The 24340-nt window shown below is 41.0% G+C and overlaps 1 protein-coding gene across 2 annotated transcripts; it reads right to left on the bottom strand.

The window, feature by feature from the left end:
* Positions 1-95: 95 nt before the first annotated feature.
* On the bottom strand, positions 96-16807 carry rac2 (Rac family small GTPase 2). Of its 2 annotated transcripts, none has more exons than XM_084555558.1 (7): positions 16653-16807; positions 10488-10559; positions 8466-8583; positions 4767-4829; positions 2569-2728; positions 1384-1517; positions 96-716 (listed from the first exon to the last, which is right to left on the bottom strand). In XM_084555558.1, the coding sequence occupies exons 1-6, from the start codon at positions 16685-16687 to the stop codon at positions 1387-1389; spliced, it is 579 nt and encodes a 192-aa protein (XP_084411684.1). In that variant the 5' UTR covers positions 16688-16807; the 3' UTR covers positions 96-716; positions 1384-1386. The 2 variants fall into 2 exon arrangements, with proteins under 2 accessions (XP_084411684.1, XP_084411685.1); XM_084555559.1 differs by lacking the exon at positions 16653-16807 and adding an exon at positions 13726-13732 and having other exon boundaries at positions 10488-10560.
* Between the last annotated feature and the right edge of the window lie 7533 nt (positions 16808-24340).

The following is a 24340-nucleotide window of genomic DNA, read 5'->3' as shown; positions in this document are numbered from 1 at the left end:
TTGGTGGACGTGCAGCGGTTTGTTGTTCTTTGATGATGGAGACGTTTCCATCCTCATAGCGGCATGTGAAAAAAGATCAAACCTCTGCAGACATCTTAATTGATCAAAGATCTTTTATTGTAATAGCACAAAAAATAATACATTCGTAACAATTCCATTTCCAACGCGACATCGTTCGACTCCCTGCTCACAAAGAACTACCATTCCTGATCCGCATGCTTTATCGCCACTCTCAAAACAAAACGAACTAATGAACATGAACTAATCTCTTTAAAACACGGTGCACGTTGCGCAAATGTTATTACCCAAGTCAAATTTTGCAAGATGCCTTTATATGCCGTCGAGGTACGCAGGAACTTCGCTACTTTACATGAAGCTCGCTCCTGGTCTTCCACTTAAGCTCGCGGATGAATCTCCGGTGGGTTCACTGGAGCAGTTATTCTGATGAATTGGTATCCTGTCTGGTGCAGCATTTATAATGCACTTTAAAACAAAAACAACCACAAAAAAAAAAATAAGAAAAAAAAATAAAATAACGATCCACCTCTGGGGATGCTGTACAGAGAGGTTTACTACTGTTTAGGTGTAACTGCCAAAGCATTACTTTTTAAGATTGTTGTAGTTTTCTAGATATTAACAGAACTTTCAAATCCTCTTTTAAACCAGGGTCAGCGGTCTGAATGTCTTTGTCTCTTCCTCTGTTGTTCTGAGAGAATCTAAAACAAAAAACAAAAAAAAAATCACGGGTTAAAATGGACATGAGGTTAATTTCGTAATAACTTTTTTCTTCTTTTTTACGCATTTTTAAAAGAATAACCCCCCACCCCCCCGCCTTTAAATCCTCCCTGCACGATACAATAAGTTCCACAATTATTATGGTAATTTCAAAAAAAGGCTGGAGCTCCTTCTTTTCACTTGCGTCTTTCAGCCGCTAATGTATCTCCCGCTGAGTAAATCACGGGATCGTTGTCTGTCAAATTATCGTCTGTATTCGCGGGGCTCACTGCGTCGTGCGCCTGTCCTCCTCCCGGTAAATTGGATATGTGCCCGGCGGCCTCGGAAATAATCACCCAAACGCTGTGATAGGTGCTTTTATTTCCGCGTATCAAATGTGACATTAGCAGAATCACTTCACAAGAATCAGCCTTTATTCTCAGCGCATTATCAGAGCTCACTTCTGTTCTATTGTTGATCTGCTGCAGTGAAGGTTCCTCACAAATTGAACAGAATACCTTTCAAGTTATGTTCCTTTAAAGGTAAATGACCCTTCACTCGTCCTCCTCTCCTTCACTACATGATCACTACATCTTTCAGTTATTTCTCCCTTCTGATAGTTTCTCTTGTGCCTCTCAGAGGGAGACTCTGTGTTCGCTTCAGTCTCACCGTTTACAGCAGTGAGCAGGGCTTCTTCTTTGCCCTCGTGGGCTGGGGGCAGAGGACGGCCCGGATGGCCTCATCAAACACGGTCTTCAGACCACGTTGGGTCAAGGCTGAGCACTCCAGGTACTTCACAGCATCTGTACGTACGGGAAAAGGAAACACGCACATGTGATTAAAACTACAGATAAAGACCAAGTAAGAGAAGCCGGCTGTAGAAAACAACCTGCAATTTTAGCAAAATCAATAATGCTGTGAGGAACAGTTTGCACCCTTTGGAGAATTTCTTGTACGAGCAGGTTGCACGTAGAAAAACGATAATGAAAGAGCGTTTGAAACGTGTCGATAACAGCATTTGCAGCATTAAAAGCGACAAATCTGCAGCTCCCTCACAGAGGTACACAACAATTTCCTTTTGACCTGTTGTTCCCTTCGGGCATCTTTTCATTTACGGTTAGGTTTAGGAAAATATACAATTTAGATAGATTTGAGTTTTTTACAAAAAAAACATTTAACGTTCGGCACCGTTTTTAGTTGTTTTTTTGCTACCGTGACGACTGTTCCAACCAAGCTTCAAGATTTCATCTGTGCAGCCACAAGACTTTCCTTTTTGATTCCTTTTTGATAAAGCTTATAGTTAGGGCTGCCTCAGGTGACGCTGAACCGTCCCTCAGTTCCTGCTGCTATAGGCCTAGGCTGCTGGGGGACGCACTGGATGCACTGAGCACCTGTCCTCTACTCTCTTCTCTCTCGCACCGAGCACCTATCCTCTAATTTCTTATGTCGTTTCTTTTCTGTTACTACTCATGCGTTTATGTGCTACTACTGTATAGCATGTTAATACCTGTGTGTCCCTCTCTCCGTCTCCCTTTCCCTCACCCTTCAGATCGTGATTTGTATTGTTGTTGACACTTTATTTTTGTTATTAAACTGAATTTTGGTGAAAATGGGTCATTCCAAATTTGAATTTTGAGGAAAAATCTACAGTCATAAATAAACAAGCCACTGCTACATACAGAGGATGCTTTTTCGTTCTAAGTAAGACTACTTTTATATTTTCACCTTTTTATTGAAATAACCTTTTAAACATACTTTGGATAAAGGTATTCTATGTGATATGAAGTCCTGCTTCTGTTCAGTTGTCTCTACTCATTAAGGCTATAAACCCTAAAACAAGACACCATGACTGACCTATATCCTTAGCCAGAGCCAGGCCCTGTGGATAGCTGATCGGCGCCAGCTTCTTTTCCTTCAGCTTCTCGATGGTGTCCTTCTCGTCCCTCAGATCCAGCTTGGTGCCCACCAGGATGATGGGCGTGGAGGGGCAGTGGTGACGAACCTCTGGGAACCACTGGCAGGACACAGAGTAGAAGGCAAACAAAATGAGGAGAGTGGAAAGAAAGTGGCAACATGACAATCCTTCTTATAGATGCATCTATTTCTAACATATCAAACCCAAGGCCTCTTTCTCAGACTCCTGCTCCAATCTGACATATCTGATATATATGTAAACAGCTACAGGGTTAGTTTGCATAGTTTGCTGCAGATGTGTCAGTATCTGACTATACACCGAGCAGGCATAACATTATGACCACCTGCCTAGTATTGTGTAGGCCTCCAACAGACTCATCAGAGAATGGACATGGGCCTTCTGAGGGTGTCCTGTGGTGTCTGGCAACAGAATGTTGTTAGTGGGGGCCTTTGAGGGGAGGGGCCTCTGTGGATCATCCCACAGATACTGGATCAGTTTGGGATCTAGTGAATTTGGAGGACAGGTCAACATCTTGTTCTTCTGTTGTTCCTCAAGCATTTTTGTGTGTGTGCCTGTGTCAGGCTGCATCCTGCTTCCATCAAGGAGTGTCATTGCTATGGGGTGGGGGTGCCTGGTCTGGTCCAGGTGGGTGCTACATGTCTAAGTAACGTCCACATGAATACAAGGCCCAAAAGTTTCCCACCAGAACATTGTGGATTGATACAAGATGGTCAATGTTAATTACGTCTCCTGTCAGTGGTTTTAATGTTGTGGCTCTAGGGTTCTAGTTAAGTTTTACTTTCTTCTCCCTCTCTGGCAAATAGTAACTATTCTCCGACTGGTGATGGGTGGACGCTGAAGGATCGGTATGCTGGCCAGTCTATACGCCGCTGTCATTGAGCCTTTATCTGCTTGATATTTAGCTGCTCGGGAACCTCATCGTCGATGGCTGTTGACCTCCACTCATAGAAACAAATGAGACTGATTCTGAAATTCGTGAAGGAAGGAGTGTGATGGGACAGGGCAGAGTTAATGAAAACAACGCCATGGAGAACTAAGGAGCCTCTGTCCGACACAACTCTGCACGCTCAGTCCTGTCACATGATGTTTTGTGACCCTTTGACGTAGTTTTGTGTGACCAGTTTAAGATAAAAAGAAGTAGTCCCTCTGGGAGTGCAACAAGAAAGGAAAAGAAAGAAGAGCAGGTGAAAAGACGGCAAGAGAGTGGTATGTGAAGCAGATAGTGGCGACTAACACCTTATATCTACCTATATGCTGCCAGTCTAGCTCTAGTATTTAAGTATATTGCTCTTTAAATTGTATGTGCTGCAGCTTTATTTTTCACTCTTTACATTTTCTTCTCCTCATCACCCCGTCTTCCTTTTCAGTTTTCCTCCATACCTATTATTCCAGGAGGAGAGTGCGTCCATGCTAACCTCTTGTTACCACGGAGACTCACACAAGATTTAGGATGAGGCGGGATGAGACAGAATTCAATGGTGCTGAGATGTATCTGCATACAGTAACTCTGATCTTTTGAAGTTAAAGAATACCGAGTGGGTTTTGAGAGTGGTCACAATGGAGCGCTCCTCCAGGGGCGGCCTTTGTCAAGGCAGTCCTGCTAGCGTCACCGCAGCACGGGATACGGGGGGCATAAAAGAACAGAACCCTGAAGAGGCACTTAAAACGAAGGCGCTATATATGAAAGGCTTTATCTCACAATACCCAACAAACTGATTCCTTTCAATGTACTGAGACTGGATGGTGGAATAACTTAACCCTCATGACCCTGTGGACACAGCTGGAACTAAATCCCAGCAAAATGTTATTCTGATTGATCTGATTTGATTGATTAATAAATTGACAGAGCATTAAATTTTCAGGAAACACCGTACCCCTGTTCAGCTCAAACCCGGGATGAGGGAGAAGTTTGTTCAACCCCCAAAAACAAAACACCATAAATGTAGTTAATGCTGCTCAGTGCAGTGAGGAATGAACAAACTTGTACATTAGGGAAATAAAACAACCCATCCGTAAACGCATGGCTCAACTACTAAAATATAGCGCGACAACAGTTGGTTTTTAATCTAAAAAAAACAAAAAAAAACAAACCGTGTGTCACAGAGACGAAGCTCACCTTAGCTCTGACGTTCTCGTAGGATGCTGGACTCACCAGGGAGAAACAGATCAGGAAAACATCCTGGAAAATAACACAGGATTAGATTAGATAGTTTAGATTATATGACAATAGGAATGTGACTAATGCAAGTTTATGTGGTTCACAGTGAATATACACCAATCAGGCATAACATTATGACCACCTTCCTAATATTATGCAGGTCTCCAAAACAGCTGTGATTCATCAGAGAATGGACATGGGCCTTCTGAGGGTGTCCTGTGGTGTCTGGCAACAGGATGTTGTTAGTGGGGGGCCTTTGAGGGGAGGGGCCTCTGTGGATCATCCCACAGATACTTGATCAGTTTGGGATCTAGTGAATTTGGAGGCCAGGTCAACACCTTCAATTCAATTCAATTTTATTTATATAGCGTCAATAACAATACAAATCGTCTCAAGACGCTTTACAAAAACCCGGCCTGAAACCCCCAGAGCAAGCCTGAAGGCAACGGTGGCAAGGAAAAACTCCCTTTTAACAGGAAGAAACCTCAAGCAGAACCCAGCTCATATGGAGGGACCCATCTGCCTAAGGCCAGCCGGGTACAGACAGAAGAAAGAGAGAAGAGAACAGCAAAGAGAGAAGAGAAGAGAACAGCAAGATAAACATACATCTGTCATAGATACACATATCTGACTAAAGTGTACATGTGGAATCTTATGATACAAACTGATGATGTTACATGACAGTTTGAAAATGTAAGAGGAATCATAGGCAGGTTGGAGAATTGTTCATTCAGGTAGGAGTGGATAACTTCAGGATTCCATGAAGACTAGGCAGGCTGATGAGACCACGACAACAGATGTAGTATAGAGCTCCACAGGAAACACACCACTCCAGGCCAGAGATACTCACAAGAAGAGGGGGGAAGGGGGGGAAGAGGGGGGAAGGGGGGGAAGGGGGGGGGAAGGGGGGTGGGACACACACAGCAGTAAACATTCTACATAGTAATAGCACAGAATTGTATGACTAGTAGTATATAGGAAATTAGAGGGCAAGAGCTCTGTGCCAGAGAAAAGAAAGTGGAGGATGCGAGAGAGGAGAGAGAAGAAAGAAGGAGGACATGTGTTTGGTGCATCGTCCCCCAGCAGCCTAGACCTATAGCAGCATAACTAAGGGATGGTTTAGTCCAGCCCTAACTATAAGCCTGATCAAAAAGGAAAGTCTTAAGCCTGACCTTAAAAATAGAGAGAGTGTCTGCCTCCCGAACCCAAACTGGGAGCTGGTTCCATAGGAGAGGAGCCTGATAGCTGAAAGCTCTACCTCCCATTCTACTTTTTGAAATTCTAGGAACCACAAGTAGGCCTGCACTTTCAGACCGAAGTGATCTGCTGGGATGATATGGTACAATAAGGTCTTTAAGATACGATGGAGCTAGGCCTTTAAGGGCCTTGTATGTAAGGAGGAGGATTTTAAATTCTATTCTAGACTTTAAAGGGAGCCAGTGAAGAGAAGCTAAAACTGGAGTAATATGATCTCTCTTGCTAATTCCTGTCAATGCTCTTGCTGCGGCATTTTGAATCAACTGGAGGCTTTTTAAAGAGCTATTTGGACAGCCAGACAGTAATGAATTACAATAATCCAGTCTGGACGACACAAATGCATGAACTAGTTTTTCAGCATCACTCTGAGACAGGATGTTCCTAATTTTGACGATATTACGCAGGTGAAAGAAGGCAGTCCTGGTCACTTGCTTTATGTGACATTTAAAGGACATATCCTCATCAAATATAACACCAAGGTTTTTTACAGTAGTACTGGAGGCCAAGGTAATGCCATCCAAAGACACCATGTGATTAGATAATGAATCTCTGAGATGCTTAGGACCGAATACAATAACTTCTGTTTTGTCTGAGTTTAAGAGTAGGAAATTACAGGTCATCCAAGCCTTTATGTCTTTAAGGCATGCTTGGAGTTTAACCAACTGATTAGTTTCATCTGGTTTCATAGATAAATATAGCTGGGTGTCGTCTGCATAGCAATGAAAGTTTATGCCATGTTTTCTAATAATCTTGCCTAATGGCAACATGTATAACGTGAAGAGTATTGGTCCTAGCACAGAACCCTGAGGAACTCCATAACTTACTTTTGTATAAGTAGAGGAATCATTATTGACATGAACAAACTGGAATCTGTCAGATAGATAGGATTCAAACCAGTCTAATGCAGTTCCTTTAATCTTGACCTCACTTTCAAGTCTCTGTAGTAAAATATTATGATCAATAGTGTCAAATGCAGCACTAAGATCTAGCAGAACAAGTATAGAGACAAGTCCACTGTCTGAAGCCATGAGGAGATCATTGGTAACTTTAACCAGAGCTGTTTCTGTACTATGATGAACTCTAAAACCTGACTGAAACTCTTCAAACAGACCATTCTTGTTTAAGTGGTCACACAACTGATTAGCAACAACTTTTTCTAGAATTTTGGAAATAAAGGGAAGGTTGGAGATTGGTCTATAGTTGGCTAAAACATCTGGATCTAAAGTGGCTTTCTTAAGTAAGGGCTTAATTACAGCAATCTTAAAAGACTGAGGCACATATCCTGTTAATAAAGATAAATTTATCTGGTTCAATATGGAGATGTTAATTAATGGAAAAACTTCTTTGAGCAATTTAGTTGGGATTGGATCTAGAAGACAGGTTGATGGTTTAGATGCTGTAATTGTTGAAGAGAGCTTTTGCTGTTCTTCATGTTTTTTTGTTTTTTTTTCTTGAGTTGTTCCTAAAGTGTTTTTGTGTGTGTGTCTGTGTCAGGCTGCATCCTGCTGGGGATGGCTGCTGCTGCCATCAAGGAGTGTCATTGCTATGGGGTGGGGGTGCCCGGTCTGGTCTAGGTGGGTGCTACATGTCTAAGTAACATCCACATGAATGAATACCAGGTCCAAAAGTTTCCCAGCAGAACACTGAATTGTCACAAGATGGTCAATGTTATTTACGTCCCCTGTCAGTGGTCATAATGTTATGCCTGATCGGTGTATATGTTATTCAATACCTGTGCAAGTAACTCACTTACTACTTACTGCTTACTACTGTGTTGACTTGAACTTAAATGCTGATTCAAGTTCAGTTTAGTTTAACAAAATGTAGGTAGGCTGGTCTGTATTTAAAAAGATTTATAAATACGATATAATTCAATTACTGCTTCAGTTCAAATGATGAAATAAATGTAATGTAATCCCATTCACTAAAGTGGAATTCAAGTATTTTTTTCCTCCTATCAACCTAAATATCAAACATCAACCAGATATCAATCCAGGATTTGATCATCCTCTATATTACAGTGCAGGTAATTGCAGCCTTGATTATTAGATTGCATTTGTGTCATTGATTTTCTATTTGTACGTAATCACCAACAGGTTAACATTCAGGTTAACAATTTTGAGAAATTTCCGGGTAGATTTTTCTCGACAGATTTGATTTAGGTGTCCTACCCACAGCTGCACCGCCATCAATAACGTCTCCCTTTTTTTCCCCACCTTCTGTTTCTGTCTTTTAAGTTAATGAGGCCGTAGCTCAGTCCGACTGCCTTATTGTTTATGGATTTGGCGGCTGCAATTTAAACTGTCTCGCTTTTCACAGCTGGACACAAAGTGGATTTTGTGTTTTTTTTTTTTTCCTCCTTCTAATTAACTGTGTACGTCTGTGTCTGTCTGTGTGTACCGTCTGTGGGTAGGACAGTGGGCGGAGCCTGTCGTAATCTTCCTGTCCAGCTGTATCCCAGAGGCCCAGGTTGACTGGCTTGCTGTCCACCATCACATTAGCTGAGTAGTTGTCAAATCTGTTGGAGGGAGCAGAAAAGGTCAGCGGTCAATCAGTCGGCCTTCCATTTCACTGATTATTCAAACAATCAATCTTTTGATTTATACGGGCCCGTAGACTTGCCACCGTGCTGTGGGGAGGTCCCGTTATGAGACAAGATGTATTAGAGATCTGAGAGAAGCTTTAGACAGGAACCAGGGGAAATAAACTTTACTGTAGTGCAGAATGTAATGAGTTTGGGATGTCCAGTGACTTACCTTTTCTTTTTCTTTTTTTTACAAGTTGCATTAACTGGAAATTTAAAGGACTTGGTTAGACTAAAAGAATTACAAGGATTTAGTTTTTTTAGTTGGACGTAAACCAGAAGCACTGTGATCAGATATTTAAGCAACACTGCCCTCGTGTGGTCACTCTGAAACACTACAAGGTCATTTTACATTACCTAACTTCTCTTTTCACTTATATGAGCATTTTTTTGTTGTTGTTAAATTCATTGTAAGTGTATTAATCCCTTAAGTAAAAGAAATGAACCTCAAGTGTTCACAAAAAAACACTTTTCCAGCTTTGTCGTTTCTTTCTTCTTTTATTTTTTGTTCAGCGTTCTCTTCTGCAACCTAAAAACCCTCAGCTCTGTTTTTAGCAACGTCGTACTTCCCTGTCATGAATTTGCCCACCTCACGCTTTCGGGCGGTTCAGAACGGAACTATTACTGGCATTTAACCAACGCAACGTGACAGATCAAGTCACATGTTCACTGTTTTTTTTGTTTTTTTTTATAACAGTTTTTCCCTGTTAATATTTAAAGTGCTTGCTTGGTTGGTCTTGGCTCCCGTTACAGGATATTACGACATTTCACTCCCCTTAATAGTTTCCTTGTCTAGGGCTTTTATTATTGTTACTGCACTGCCTGTTTTTGCCTTGCTCTCGTCTTGATTTACACGTAAAAAAATCACATCCAAGTTTATATTAAAAGGTGCCGTGCTGTCTAACGTTGGCCGTTTGAAGCAGACATTAAGGTCAGAACACGGACAATGAGGTGGAGAAAGCTTTCAGATCCTAATGATTTAATTTTTTTAATCCATAATGGTTTAATCTGATGACTGTTTTCTAGATTTGTTGATTTTTGTTGTTTTTTCATTGTGTTTGTGATCCAAAATAGTCAAAATCGGTTACGGAATATCCAAAATGACTCCACAGTCATCATCATCAAGTTCGTTTTTTAACCACTAATCTAAATCTCATACATTTACAATCAATTACACATTTTAAATTAACTAAAAGTCCAACTGTTGCATTAAAAAAATACTTAAGAGTACACGACTATTGAAATAGATTTATTTTCTGCTAATCAGTTAATAATTTCAGCTCCTATGCTGCTGCGTTTTATCAGTACTTCATGTTTTGTTTTCCAAAATCTGATCTTTTTAAATGACTTGAGCACATTACTTGTGTTTCTTTGTGTAACGTGGCAGAGCAGAAGCAGAAGTAGTTGGTACGGAAAATAAAATTGTGGTTGGAATAGTTACAGGGCTGCAGCAACATAAAGGTTGAGGGGGCTATCCTTCACTTTCCGCTCTTGTCCTCTGCCATTGGCTGCAACCAGCTGAGATAAGAACAGGCAAGCTTTTACGCAGAAACGTGTTCTCATATCCTGCGGGCTGCCGCCGGCCTCAACCTGCCCGTGTGCAGTAGCACACTTCTGGGCGTGCGCCAGTGCGCCGCAGCTCGTGTTTACAACGCTGTGACAAAGATACCGAAGGCTGAGGTTTGTCCGTTTGTACTGCAATGCGTGTAGTGGCTCTAAATAAATGAGCATGTACCTTTTTGTTTTATTTATTTATTTTTTTAAATTTTTTAATGTGGCTTCTGAGAAAAAAAGAGAGAGAGATAGAGGGAGGGATCACGTGGGTGCGTCATACTCACACAGTAGGAATGTACTCCCCGGGGAAGGCATTGGTTGTGTAGCTGATGAGAAGACATGTTTTACCCACAGCTCTGGAAAAACACAAGTAAAAACACATACGGAGAGACGTTAGGAACGAAACACAGACAGAGTTTCAGGCAATAAAAAAAAAATTAAATAAATAAGTACGAGAGCTCGAAAGCCCATTCCAAACTTCACACTATGCAAGTTTCACAAAACAGCGTACAGTGCAGGACTACTGTGCGTATTACTCACTGATTGTCATGACGCACTTTGTTTAGAGTTAGTTTATGAGCAATTAAAGGAAAAGATGCAACATGCACCCTGACAGGCATCTGACTCACAATGCAACTGGTTCAAACTTTGTGCAGCTCGCTCAGTTTGTTGTGCAAGACGATACAGCTCAGTCGGAAACACACTAAAAGATAAAATATGAAGTTTTCCGTAGACACGCTAACGTCTCTGAGAAGCTCTTGCTGGGACACATACGAAATGTGATTCAGTTCGTACGGAACTAATGCGGTACTTTGGAGACTCATTACCGGGGGATTGGGCGGGCAGCTTACTTCGACATTATAGGTGATGAAAGTGAAAGGCCTCACAAGTAACGGCTAGTCTCACGAGAACACAAAACCAGAATTCCCTGGTGCCCTGGATCCACAGAAGCACCTCATGTATGAACATTTATTTGGCCATCTGAGCTAAAACAAAGACAAATAGATGTTTTTTCTTGAAGACATTTCTCCGCTCATGAGAGAGGCTTCTTCAGACGGTTTCATCCTCGTTACTTTCATCCAAAACACGTCTTGAAAACTCTAGCTATTGTTTTTCTCCAAGGATTCTATACGGGCCCAGACTCCTCTGTATATACTGAATAATGTAATCAGCCTCTCCGCATCTGTCAGCCCTCACATTCTTGCTCACGTCAAGTCGATAAAAAGGCATGACCTAGCGATGCCACTGAGCCAGCACCGTGCAACAACATACATGGCATGAGAAAGGTGTCTGTACATGTGTTTTTTTTTCCTTCGGACTTCGCGTCACATGTTTTTAATCAAATCAAATCTGATCGACCCGGATTAAACACAGTCCTGTCAGAGCAGATGTCGCCGCCTTATTTGATCTTGATCCTGCTTAGACCGAGCATGGAAATTCGACAACCGTATCTCAGTCAACAGCAGATGGGGTTTGCTCGGTCGTCGTGGAGCTTCTTCGACTGTCCTCGTTTTGCTACAAAAGTGAGGGAGCTTGTTCTCAGACGAGAGATTCTGGAAATGCTGGAAGCTTCAGACAGCAAAACTTCAACTTTAGACTGATTTGTCAAACTATATTTAAAGATGCGAGGCCAGGTTTTCAGGTGCAATGATGCGGAAAGGTAATTATAGTCCGTGGAGAACCACAGCTATCTGTGCATTTCTTAGGCATCGGCCACAATAAGTCATGCTGCGACGAAGCGGTTTGTTTTGTCGTAGGTCTATAACAAAGTGTAACCCTGTCCCTCCCCCTGGTTCCTGGCTGCTTGGAGGTCGCTGTGTACACTGAGAAAGAAGTTCAGCCCAAAGGCTGTTTAAGTTCGGCGGGATGTGTGTTGCATTCAACAGAAAGATGAGATGGGACTTGTCAGATCACCGAAATCATAGATGTCCCAACGAAAAAGATAAATAAATCCACACAGTTTTTACAAGGTTCCCAATCATGTCCAAATAAATAAATAAAAAATATCTGCCACAGACAACTTCTGCTGCGACATCAAACGATGGAGGTTAATGGGACTTTGTATGTGGTGCAACACTGAAAAAGTCCCACGAATATAAAAAGATTTATGTGACAGGAAATAGATCCTGATGGTAAACAAAAGTACACCTTAATGAGTCTCTTTTACTGCTGACGCTTCAGAATTTAGAGATTAATGATGTACGCACTATATCAACTTTACCCGGCAAAGGGTTAACAAAATGATATGTCCTTCTGCAATTTGACTGAAACCCTAAAGTGTAATCAAACGAATCAATAAAAAAAATAATCAGGAAGCCGAAAAAACTTTCAAACTAAAGAACCACATGGGAACTGCAAAAAATAACGCTGCACTGAGTTAGCATTTTTAAAAAGGCCACTCCAACAAGATGACTCAGCGGTGGTATGAGCCACCCAGATAGCAACTAGGAGGCCATTTATATCTTTGCGAGGACACGTTTGTTGATTTTTTTTTTTTTCACGGTGACATTTTGTCGGCTCGTTGCGCCGTCGTAGGTTTTTTTTTAATTAAGATTCGGTGTCAGTGCTACGGTTGCTTGGAGGAATGTGTCGCTGTGTGTCTTTCGACTGAAATGCTAGCAGCTGAAGTGAGGCTTTGTTCGGTTTAGGTTCAGTGTGGCCTCACATGCATTATTGCTCTCAAGGGTATAAAAGAACAAGCGTGTGTGTTTTGTGGTTGGGTGTGAGTCAAAAAGGAACTGATCTGTTTCAGAAGCATCAGTTAGCGCTCGAAAACAGGAACCAGACAAACTGAGCTATAAAGAAAAAAAGAAAGAGATTTGTAACTCAGACCTCCCTCTTTCTCAACTCTTCAGAGTTCAATTTGTGTGATTTCTCTTGTTCCTTTACATTTTATACTTTTTGCCGTTTCTTTTAAAACGTCCAAGACACCCCTTAATCCATCCACTTGGTTCAGTCCCGACAGCCGCAATAAAAGGCGCAATGGCCTCGACCACATCGAAGCAACATGGAGTCATGTAGCTAACTGTGTTTGTTCGCGTAGCTGGTGCACGTAGGTAGAAAATATACGACCAGGTGCCGGTATCCCCTCATATGACTCCGACTGGTTTCCACTGCGGGTGATCGGCCAAACACGAAAAGCTCGACGCCTGGCGAGGTGGATTCCCATGTGGTTCTGTTGTGCTTTCACAAATCTCACGGGAATCCAGCTTCCTCACAAGGTTCTTTCTCATGGTCGCTTGTGGTATTACACCTCAGCCACCTGCTGCCTCAGGTTCTACTCTTTCTGTTTTTAAGCTTTGAAACATTAGTGAAGTATATGACGTATTATTTTAATGATGCCAGAGTAATGGAAAGTTGAAAGGGCCGTACAGACAGGAGGGAACTAGCAGCCATGTGGCCACAACAACCATTGATGATGCCCAGTTGCGACAGCCAGTGGGAGTGTTGGATCAAATCACATGTTCACTGTGGATTGACAAAGGTTGCAAACTAGTTCCCCAAACGTTTACCACAAAGAAACATCTCCCACGACTATGGTTCCTACAACCTAATGCACCATGTTGATAGTGGGCTTGGAGCGTCAGGGAAAAGCTAGCCATATGACTATACCGGTTAGGTAGAATCTTACTTCCATTGCCTACAGAACAGCGCTCATTATTTATTCAAGAGACGTACACTAATCAGCCACAACATTAAAACCACTGACAGGAGAAGTAAACAACATTGACCATCTTGTGGCAATTCAGTGTTCTGCTGGGAAACTTTTGGACCTGGCATTCATTCATGTGGATGTTCCTTAGACATGTAGCACCCACCTAGACCAGACCAGGCACCCCCACCCCATAGCAATGACACACCTTGATGGCAGCAGCCATCCCCAGCAGGATGCAGCCTGATACAGGCACACAAACACAAAAACAGCACAAGGTGTTGACCTGGCTTCCAAATTCACTAGATCCCGAACTGATCAAGTATCTGTGGGACCCAAAGGACACCACAGGACACCCTCAGAAGGCCCATGTCCATTCTCTAATCAGTCAGAACTGTTTTGGAGGTGCAAGGGAAACCTACGCAGTATTGGGATATCACAATAGCCATAATGTTATGACTGATCGGTGTAGTAAATCATATATCGTGACTTACTACTGTCTGCAAACCATCTCTCTTTGGTGCAACATAGATACTAAGCTACAATAGCGTCCTCCATTTTGGACTTTTGGGGTTTCGGTTCCCTCAAAGACAAACCCAGAGAAGCATCAAAAATAGCGTGTCCAAACTCACCATGACTTTCTCACTTACCATAATTGTTTTACGTAACATGATGCGGGTTAATATTCAACTGGTGAGGCCTGTCAGGGGGGTTTTTAAAATACTGTTCAGTGCTGTCAAATCGTAAATGAAGCCTGAGACCTTGTATGCTTGTATGCGGAAACTTGCAGACTTCCCTAACCTGAGACCGACTTCCTCTTCTGTCTGTTAAGTAAAGCCTATATCTTTTCTGTGTGTTTGAGTCACACCGGTAGATGAGCACGTGTCCACGCGTCACACAAACAGTGCAGCTGGTCTGCCTCTTTTTAAAAGGTTTCCACAAGGTTCGCCCGCACAAATGTCACCTTCTGTGAAACCAGTCGCAAAGTCAACCGCTGCTGTAGGCTGTGCAGAAAAGACGACCATTTACTCATAGCGCCACTGGCGTCCTCAACTGACAGCTCCAAGGCTGCTGTAAGGCCGATGTCGTACTCTGCTCTCTGGAACATAAGTTAAGCTAATTTTAAGACAAAGTATTTGACAAACCCCCCCATGCACACACATTTTTCACCAGGTTGCCTGTAACGGTCTGTCAGGTGATCTCAGGTGTGAAACTGGGCGGAGCTCCAAGCTCACCTCGAGTTATTTTCTTCACATTCCTCACACTACTTCCTCCTGTCTGAGTTCCTAAACTTAACAGAGCACCTTTGTACTGCTGGTGTGTGGTGACTGAAATCAGGTTCAAGTTCTCCAACCTAGACAAATTCTCTAAATAGACTGTGTCTAATAATAGGTTGAATGCGTCATGCTAGCCCTTTGTATGCTAGCAATGTGCATGTATATATTTCAAATGGTAAACTATTTTTTTTTTTTTGTCATTTGAAAAAAACGTCAGGGTATTGTATGCACCCTTAATTTAAGAACAGAGTAAAGGCCAGTAGTCCATTTTTCGCATTTTCTTTTGTTTTGGGGGTGCATGTTCAAAAAAATTATTTTGTACTGTATAAGAAAATCAAAATTGAATGCACAGGGGGCAACAAATGAATAAATGCCACAGATAAGCAAATGTTAAGTGACAGGCGGAAGGAATAAAACATTGGCCTCTAATGTTCAAGTCCCACGTTTTGTTGACCCATCCATCTACACCGACCTCCTCTCTCTTTGCACTCATTTTAAAGTGCCACTAGAAAGCTTTGACTCTTCCTCTTGTTTTTCTTGAAAAACCAGTCTTCTTAAATTTTTACCAAGCATGTCAATTTCCCAGTCAAAGCTGTAAGACTACTTTTTTTTTTTTGTCATGGACACAGATTTCTGTGAAACTTCGTATGCTGAATAACAAATTTTTTTTTAAAAAAATTTTGTTTTACAGACTTTACATTTTTTAAATCAGTGGCAGTGGACTCATGGATGTGCAGCTCCAGCACCTGTGTGCCTCCATTAAATGGTTTTATATCGCTATAAGTGTTTACTGCTCTCTTGGAGAAACGACTCAGATACTTCCGCTTTACAGTTTCCAGCATCATTTCAGCCGGACTTTTGGCCCCACCTTCAAGGAAATGTAGAAGTTAGCTTTTCTAACAAGGCAGATGACACATTTTCCCATCCTCTTACAAGAGGACACATTTCAACATTAGGACCAAATAAATTCACCAAGTTTTCAAAGAGTAAAGATTGCAATTAGGCCAAATCTTTAACTAAACAGAGCTCCTTATGCGTCTTTCCTGTTTCTTCATCTGTCAGTTTCTTGTAATCAGTGTCTTTACCAACAGCCATTTCAGCATTTCGTGGTCTCTATGTAGAGGAAGGAGTCCTAGCTCTGAGTTTTGCTGCTCTGAAGCATTTTCCGGCGTGTTGTGGCCTGCACCGCTCACCCTGCGCCCTCACCCCGAATCGGCGCTGTCAAACACACGCCTAAAGATTTACATGTACGGCTGCACAGAGTTCCTCCAACAAGTTTGTAAAAAAAAAAAAAGTACACAAGTCTTAAGAAGTTCGTTACGCCATAACAATCGGACACATCACTGCGGAAGTTGATCAGACTGTTACTGAAACCACGTCAAAAATCTTTGACACAAAATCCAGAGCCTAAGGCCAAATGTGCTCGTCGGGCATCAGCTGAGCCGAAGCTCCAGGAGCCAAGATTTTAAGCCACCACCTTAAGCTGTAACAAGTTAGATAAAGTAAAAATAATGGCGTACCCATCTCCCACGACCACACATTTGATAGCCTGCATCCTGTTCCGCTCAGCTTCGCCTGTGCTCTTCACTCTGACAGATACAGACTCAGAGAGGAAGGTTGAGAGACGCAGATGAGCATGCAACTACAGGAAATTGTTGCACACCTCCCTCACTCCCCTCCTCCTCCTCCTCCTCCCTTCACTGCCTCTGTTTCTTGCTCAGTCTCTCTTCCTTCATTTTGAACTCATCTCTCCTTCCTGTTTTTTTTTTCTTCTTTTCGAAATTAGACATGCACACGGCACGATAAAAAAAAAAAAAAGAAAAGAAAAAGTACTGCTGTCAGAAATGTTACTGTTGCAGGAGATAAGAGCCGCGTCAACACAGAGGGGAAGGTGTTGCAGCAACAATGACAGTGTTTAAAACTTCCTCCTTTGTTTACCGGCACTTTTGCAATCATGCACAGGCACGGGGGGGCCACACACGCATGTTTGGAATTTAAAGTCGGCTTGATTTTGAAATACTGAAGTTGTTTAGCTTAAAAAAAGCAAGACACACACAGCCATATTTGCGTTGCCTCAGAGGATGTTAAACTGAATAAAAAATAATTTCCTGCAGACTTAAACGAATCACTACCAACCTTAACTTTAAACCCAGCTCCCTTTAACCTTAAAGTTAATGATTTACATCCTATTTGTTGTTTTATGACTTGTTTTCCGCCCACAAAAACAAAACATATCCTCCTTGTGTGATTGTGTCAACAGATTTATGGACCCCGCCACGTTAACACATTAAAAGTACACAATAACGGAGACAATTATTTGCTGTTTGTATTAGATTTATGTTTATACTGGGTCCAACTGTTAAACTATAAAATGAAAATGGATGGAAGTGGGGAAGTGGTACTCATTAGCAACCACTAGAGGGCGTCTGAGAATCATTTTTTTTTTATCATTTGAGCAGCTCTTGGCGCAAATATTAAACAAAACAGGGCCGTTTCTAGCTTCGTGGGGGCCCTAAGTAAGATGCTGTTTGAACAGATTCCTAACCCTTAGATGGTCCACTAAGATGCCACAATCTATTACACTTCATGAGCAAAACAGGCTACAGTTAAAATTAAACATCTTAAGTTGAGTCACTCAGGCAAGTTAAACTGATAAAAAAAAAAACTATATTATCATTATTATAATAGACAATTATTATTATTGTCTACTCGGATACTTGGTCTTGCCACATGGAGCGTATAAAAGCTTTATCTGATCGCTTGGCTGAGGCGCGTCTTACTGTTAACTTGGCGAAGTGTGAGTTCGCTCAGGCAACAGTGACGTACCTCGGTCACCAGGTTGGACAGGGTGAAGTGCGTCCCCTGCGGGCAAAAGTGCAGGCAGTTGAGCAGTACCCTCCTCCCGCAACAAAGAAAGAGTTAATGAGATTCTTGGGTTTAGTTGGGTACTGTATAGCCTGGGTGCCAGCCGAACTTAGTCCCGTTCCATGATGCTCTTTCAAACCCTAGTGTAGGGGGGATACAAGACAGAAGAAAAAAATTCTTCTTGTTCTTGTACTGTTTACTTGGACCATCAGACCAAAAGTGAACAGTGGTGACCTGTGGATATCTCGTTTTGATATTTTTTAAGACTGGATCCATGTGTGTCCAAATTGCTGCAGCATCCTGTCTCTTTGACTCTGAGAGTGTGCAAAACCCTGCCTTTCCACCCTTAATATAATACATTCCAGTATGTAGCGTTATCTGTGGCAGATTTTGTCCAAAATGGCAGGCCTGAACTTCAGATTGATATTTGCATCTCCATGATTCTGAAAAGTCAACATGAACAATTGCCGTACTTTCATCACAGGTCTCAATTGTGTTTCTGTACACTTTTGACTGGTTTTGCACTAAACACACGTGTTGTGGTTTCATTTCTGAGTATTTTCTCATAGAGTTTGATAAGCTCTGAAAGACTGCCACTGTGTTGGACGAGTTTAGTGTTGATGTGGATTCCATTGACTGTGTCTTGAACTCTCTCCCACTGCTTCCACTGAACATGGATTTTGTCTTGCTCTTGGGTTGTAACCGTACCTTTGTTTAGACAACGTGAGCAGGTGCGAAGAAGGCAGGCCTCACTTGCTGGAGAGCAACAAACTAATTGAAAACTGTCATCCAGTTTGTTTGACTTCACAACACCAGACGTCCTAAGGACTTAGAGCATTAAGTATGCATTTTCATGCTTTTGACACAGACATGTCTTCCGATCAGAGGCTTTTGGTGCTGTAATATAGAATGGCTTCAGAGCACAGAAAGAAGAATAGCTCAGCTTCACAGTGGGGTTCCTAATGAGGAAATCAGTGTGGAGGCTGATCATGGAGTCTGCCAGGATCATTCTCTGGTGCTTCATCTTATTCCTAGTGATGGTGTCAGTCTTATCAGTGGTCACACGTGCAGAGTTCAGGAAGAAATCCTTAACAGTCTCTGTTATACCCTCAAGGAATGTTGGCTTTTTCTTTGTCTGCTTCTTTCCTCTCATTAACTTGTAGGATATCCCAAACTGGTGGATTTGGTGAAGGAGACGATACTTTTTGAGAATCTTGCCTGATGACACACTTAGTGCTGGTTCCTGACGCCGTGGCCCAGGAGTTTGTTTGTTTTTCTTCAGCTCTCTTCTGAGGATGTTGTGGAATAGAAGGGCTTTCTTGATTTTTGGATTCCTAATTTTGCTTCCTGATAGCATCTTCTTTGTTTCTGTGCCTGGGGAGTCAAGTGGCGTTTTATATGTAGCTTTTCTTCTTCGCCATATTTTTTTTCTCAGTTTGTTTCGTTGCTTTGTTACCTTCTTAAGCTTCTCTTTCAAAGTTTTTATTTCTCTTGAATGTCTTTTTCTCGTTTTACTTCTCTCCCTTTCCTGTCTGAGAGACTGTCTGCTGTGTCTGGCATTGTATTCTTGAATATTCTGATCTTGCGGACTATCTGGAGGGGTGTGTGCCTCCAGCACTGCACCTTCATTGGACCTTTTCTGTCTGGACCTTTTCTGTGCCTCTCTCCATTTCTTTCTCTGATTCCTCTTTGCCCTGTCCCCCATTTCGTCTATTTGTATTACTTTTTTGTCTTTAACTCTCTTCTCCCACCTTTGTCTTTCCTTCTCTTGCATAGCATGTTTGCTCTCTTGGTCACTGTTTATTTTTTCTCTTCTCTTTCGTTGGTACTCTCTATTTCTTCTCCTTTGCTCCTCAACTGACAATTTCTGTCTAGCCATGCTTTCCTACAATACAAATTGAAATAATGAAAAAATGTACTTGAATAAGACTATAGAATCAGATTTTCATTTATTTGACATGATTGATTGATGGATCCTCAAGGTGTGGTATGTAGTTTTCATAACCACATGTTGTGAAAATCTACACAATGGCTTCTCATCTCTCTCTCTATCTCTGTCTGTCTGTCTGTCTCTATCTCTGTCTGTCTGTCTCTATCTCTCTCTGGCCGTCTATCTGTCTGTCTCTATCTGTCTGTCTGTCTGTATGTCTCTATCTCTCTCTGTCTGTCTGTATGTCTCTATCTCTCTCTGTCTGTCTCTATCTCTCTCTCTCTGTCTGTCTGTCTGTCTGTCTGTCTCTATCTCTGTCTGTCTGTCTGTCTGTCTCTATCTCTCTCTGTCTGTCTGTCTCTATCTCTGTCTGTCTGTCTGTCTCTATCTCTGTCTGTCTGTCTGTCTGTCTGTCTGGCTACACAATAATAAGCAGACTACTGCCCATTCTCTACAAGTCAGATATGTATGGTTAAATAATGTAATGCATGCTATGTATGTACATTTATGTGTAAATAAAATCCTGAAATAACATTTTAATCCTCTACTTTATTCACAAATAATATTATATTAGCACATTAAGAGGTTATTGGTGGATTTGTCAACTCTGTCAGCTTACAGATCAACTCCGTCAGACATAGAACCTGACGGAGTTGACGTCTGACGGAGTTGACGTAAGGGCATGTATTTTCCCTCCAAAAAGTGTATTGTACACTGCAGCTAGCTAGTTTTTTCTCAGTTGCTAGCTGTCCCAATAACCTCACTAAAATGCTTAAATTCAATCCACTATGGTTTAAAAAAAATATCTTAACAGAAAGATGGTATTGACATGGTCCAGCTGTGACCATAGGAATACTGACACTGTTTGTCTAAAATATCAAAAAATGTAAAACATACCAGAGCATGTGTGGTAGTGTTGCATTCACCACAGGCAGGGAGATGAAAAGGGGTCCTCAGGGATATAGCTGACCGTGCTATTTCCTGATTTAATGAGGCTTATGAAAAAATCTGACGGAGTTGACAGAAACTGAGGACACAACTTTGATAGGCAGATTTTTATGGAAAATACTGTTTGATGTTCACTTCATGCATCGTTTTTTATGTTTATAGCCCTTCTTTTTTATTTGATATGTTTTCACAATTTTAGAGATTTTTAAAGTTTTTTGGGATTGTCAATATTGTGACCTCTTGCTGAGGACAAGTGCAATAACATGGACCTTCTAACCACAGACCATACATTTGAACAAATTTTCCCCCAAAAGATAAAAAGTATATTCTAAAAATCACGTAGTTATACACAATTCCTTTAGATTTAACTTAGCTAGTATGTCAATCATGATGAATTTCTTCATTTTTGATATAAATTAGACTTTTCTCTGAAGGACATGTTTTGTCCCGACTCTCAAGAATCAGTGATATATATACATAAAAAAAAAAATCCAACAAACCAACAAAACAGCACTAAACATAATGCTTTAACATAACAGCCTCACACTGATCAGCATATGCCCTCTCTCCCTGTAATAAAAATAATAATAATATGAATAAACGGGTCTGGAGTCAGTCAGTCATGACCATGACAGGACAAACTGTCCAGTCACATGCGACATATTCATTTTATATTAGCCAACTTTCATGAAGCAAACACTAAAGCTGAGTATGATGAACAAATCCTAGCCAGCTAGCTAACATTTATCCAGAGCTAGCTAGCTGGCTAACAGGATAAATAAACGTGCTTAAAAAAACAAACAAACAAACAGCGTTTCACCTCCACCTGTCCAGCCCACATCACCAACAAATGCCTCACTTTTATCATTTGACCATTTTTCTTCCTCGGTTTTCTTTTTTTTTTTTTTTTTTAACGTTTTTCTGAGATAACTTCTTTTTGATGCCATTACTGTGTTTGTTTCGTTTAATATTCTCGCTAACGGGAATGACGGGTAGCTGTCAATCATTCCCATCATACCTGTCGGCGGCCCGCTACGTCACTCACTGTGCGACGGTGCGGTCCAACGAATATGACGTGATAATGCCGCAGCTTATCACTTCACTCTCCTCACAATTCTATGTTATCAATTTACTTGTTATTTTAACCAAATATTATATTCACCGATACAATTTTTTTTAAAAAGAAACCAAATTTCTTACTAACAGCATCAAACTATACATCTCTTCAATATCTGACACTAAACACTAACCAAAAAGCTTTACAGCTTTACAACATTTTCATGTAGTTATTTACTTTGTTAACTTGTCTCTTCCGTACTCTCTGTTGTTGTTCGTATTATTCTTTATTATGATACTGTTGTACACACACAAAAACAATTATCTCATTGTTGTCTAGATGTACTTGTTCGAATAAAGCTTTAATATAAAAAAAACAGTTTATCACTGCAGTTTATTTTATTTATATCCTACGTTTACTTTTAAGCATATAAGGGATGTAATGAACACATGCGATGGCAACAGACAGGGCATTTTAATTCTCCTCAGGTGAGGCTGATGCAGCTTGGGGGCCCTAAACATTCGCCTAGTTCGCCTATAGCAAGAAACGGCACTTGGACGAAATCACAGTTAAATTTAAATCTTGATTACGCAGGAAAAGATTTAGTTTACACTGGGTTCAGTTTTAAACTGTAAAATGAAAATAGATGCAAATTAAGCCACTCAAAAATATTTATACAGCTGTGATACTCATTATAACCACAAGAGGGCGCCTGAGAATCATTTTTTGCCATTAGAGCAGCTCTGTGCAGTTATTAAACTTAATGACACTTCGACCAGATCACAGTTAAAATTAAATAAAGCAGGAAATGTTTAAGTTTTTAGAAAAGAAACACCAAAAACTGTTAACTCCAGTAGTTTGTGATACATCCAATTTGATTAGGACACTTTTAAGATTCTTACATATGCTTCTATGTTTGTACGATGCCGTCCCTCTAAATCCTTCTGTTGTTGTGTTGCTACAGTAACTTGCACTGTAAACTTTCAGCAACATCCTTGTACGTGTAGTTGCAGCGACATGACGCTGCTTGTCAAACCACCCCGTTACCAACTCATGACTTTTTCCACTAATGCAAAGGTTTCAGTCAAGTCAGCTTGAGTTGGCGCAGGACAAGAAGGAAACTGGTGCCACCTTCAAAATAAAAAGGTCTACTGCTGTTAAAAGAACAAAACTCAGTTATTAGATTAGATTAGATTACATTAGCTCATATGTGTCTAACATACGGCCCGGGGGCCAAAACCGGCCCGCCAGAGGGTCTAATCTGGCCTTCGGAATGAATTTGCGAATTCAATTACACTGAAGACATTAACTGCAATTTTTCAAATAAAGGTAATCTGCTATTCCAAGGGTTCACACAGAGACCTAGAACTAAACAGATTGCATTTATTTTTCTTCCAATATATCCAATTGTAATGGAACACTATATATTAAAGATATCGGTGTCAGAATAAGCAGCATAAATTCATGGTTCACTGCTTACCTTTTATTTTTATTTTTATGTTTATTGTATTCTGGACTACTGCAACTCCCTCATATTTGGTTTATTGGACAAATCCAGTCATAAACTGCAACCGGTTCAAAACTCATCACCAGAACCCTCCCCCCATGAGTCACATGATAACACCTGTCCTGCAAGCAGTGCCACTGACTTGCAGTTAAATTCCGCATCACCTACCAAATCCCACTTCTCACCCACAAGGCCACAAACAACCTCAGTACCTCACTGAACTCCTCCACGTAAACATTCCCCGCCCGCACTCTTAGGTCATCAAATCCCAGTTTAAAATTTATTTATTCTCAGTTCCAGTTCTACAGTTTCACTTTTATCTGCTGTCGTTTTTTATGTACCTATATGTTATATATATATATATATATATATATGTGTGTGTATGTGTGTAATTTTAATTGTGTTTTATTTTAACAATTTTGTGCGTGACCTTGAGTGTCCTGAAAGGTGTCTATAAATGAAATGCTTTTATTTATTTATTAATTATTTTTTGATTGTAGTTTTTGTCTTTATTATTATTATTATTATTATTATTATTATTATTATTATTATTATTGTTATAGTCATTACCCATACTACCTCTGCAATAAAAGTTTCCTGAATCTGAATTAACGTGGGACGATAAACCCGGCTTTCAAAATAAAATTCACATCCCGCACGACCGAATTTCAGAACTCAAAATCCTCTTCGTTTTTATTCTGACAACCAATATAGGCACGTTGAGATCCTAATTCTTTGACTATATTAAAAAACAAAACAAAACAAAAACATGAACCAGCCCTTGTGTGATTGCAGGAGTTCGCTGACTATTTTATTTTGAAGGCCTTCCCTCCCACCCGACGTGAGCTCACGTACGCTTTTGACGTCGTGACAGAGGTGGGGGAGGATGGGCTTAAAAGAG

This window comes from Chelon labrosus, assembly GCF_963514085.1.
Source record: "Chelon labrosus genome assembly, chromosome: 2".
NCBI classification, from domain to species: domain Eukaryota; kingdom Metazoa; phylum Chordata; class Actinopteri; order Mugiliformes; family Mugilidae; genus Chelon; species Chelon labrosus.
The sequence above is the reverse complement of the archived record's forward strand: the minus strand, read 5'-3'. Positions and strand labels throughout refer to the sequence as shown.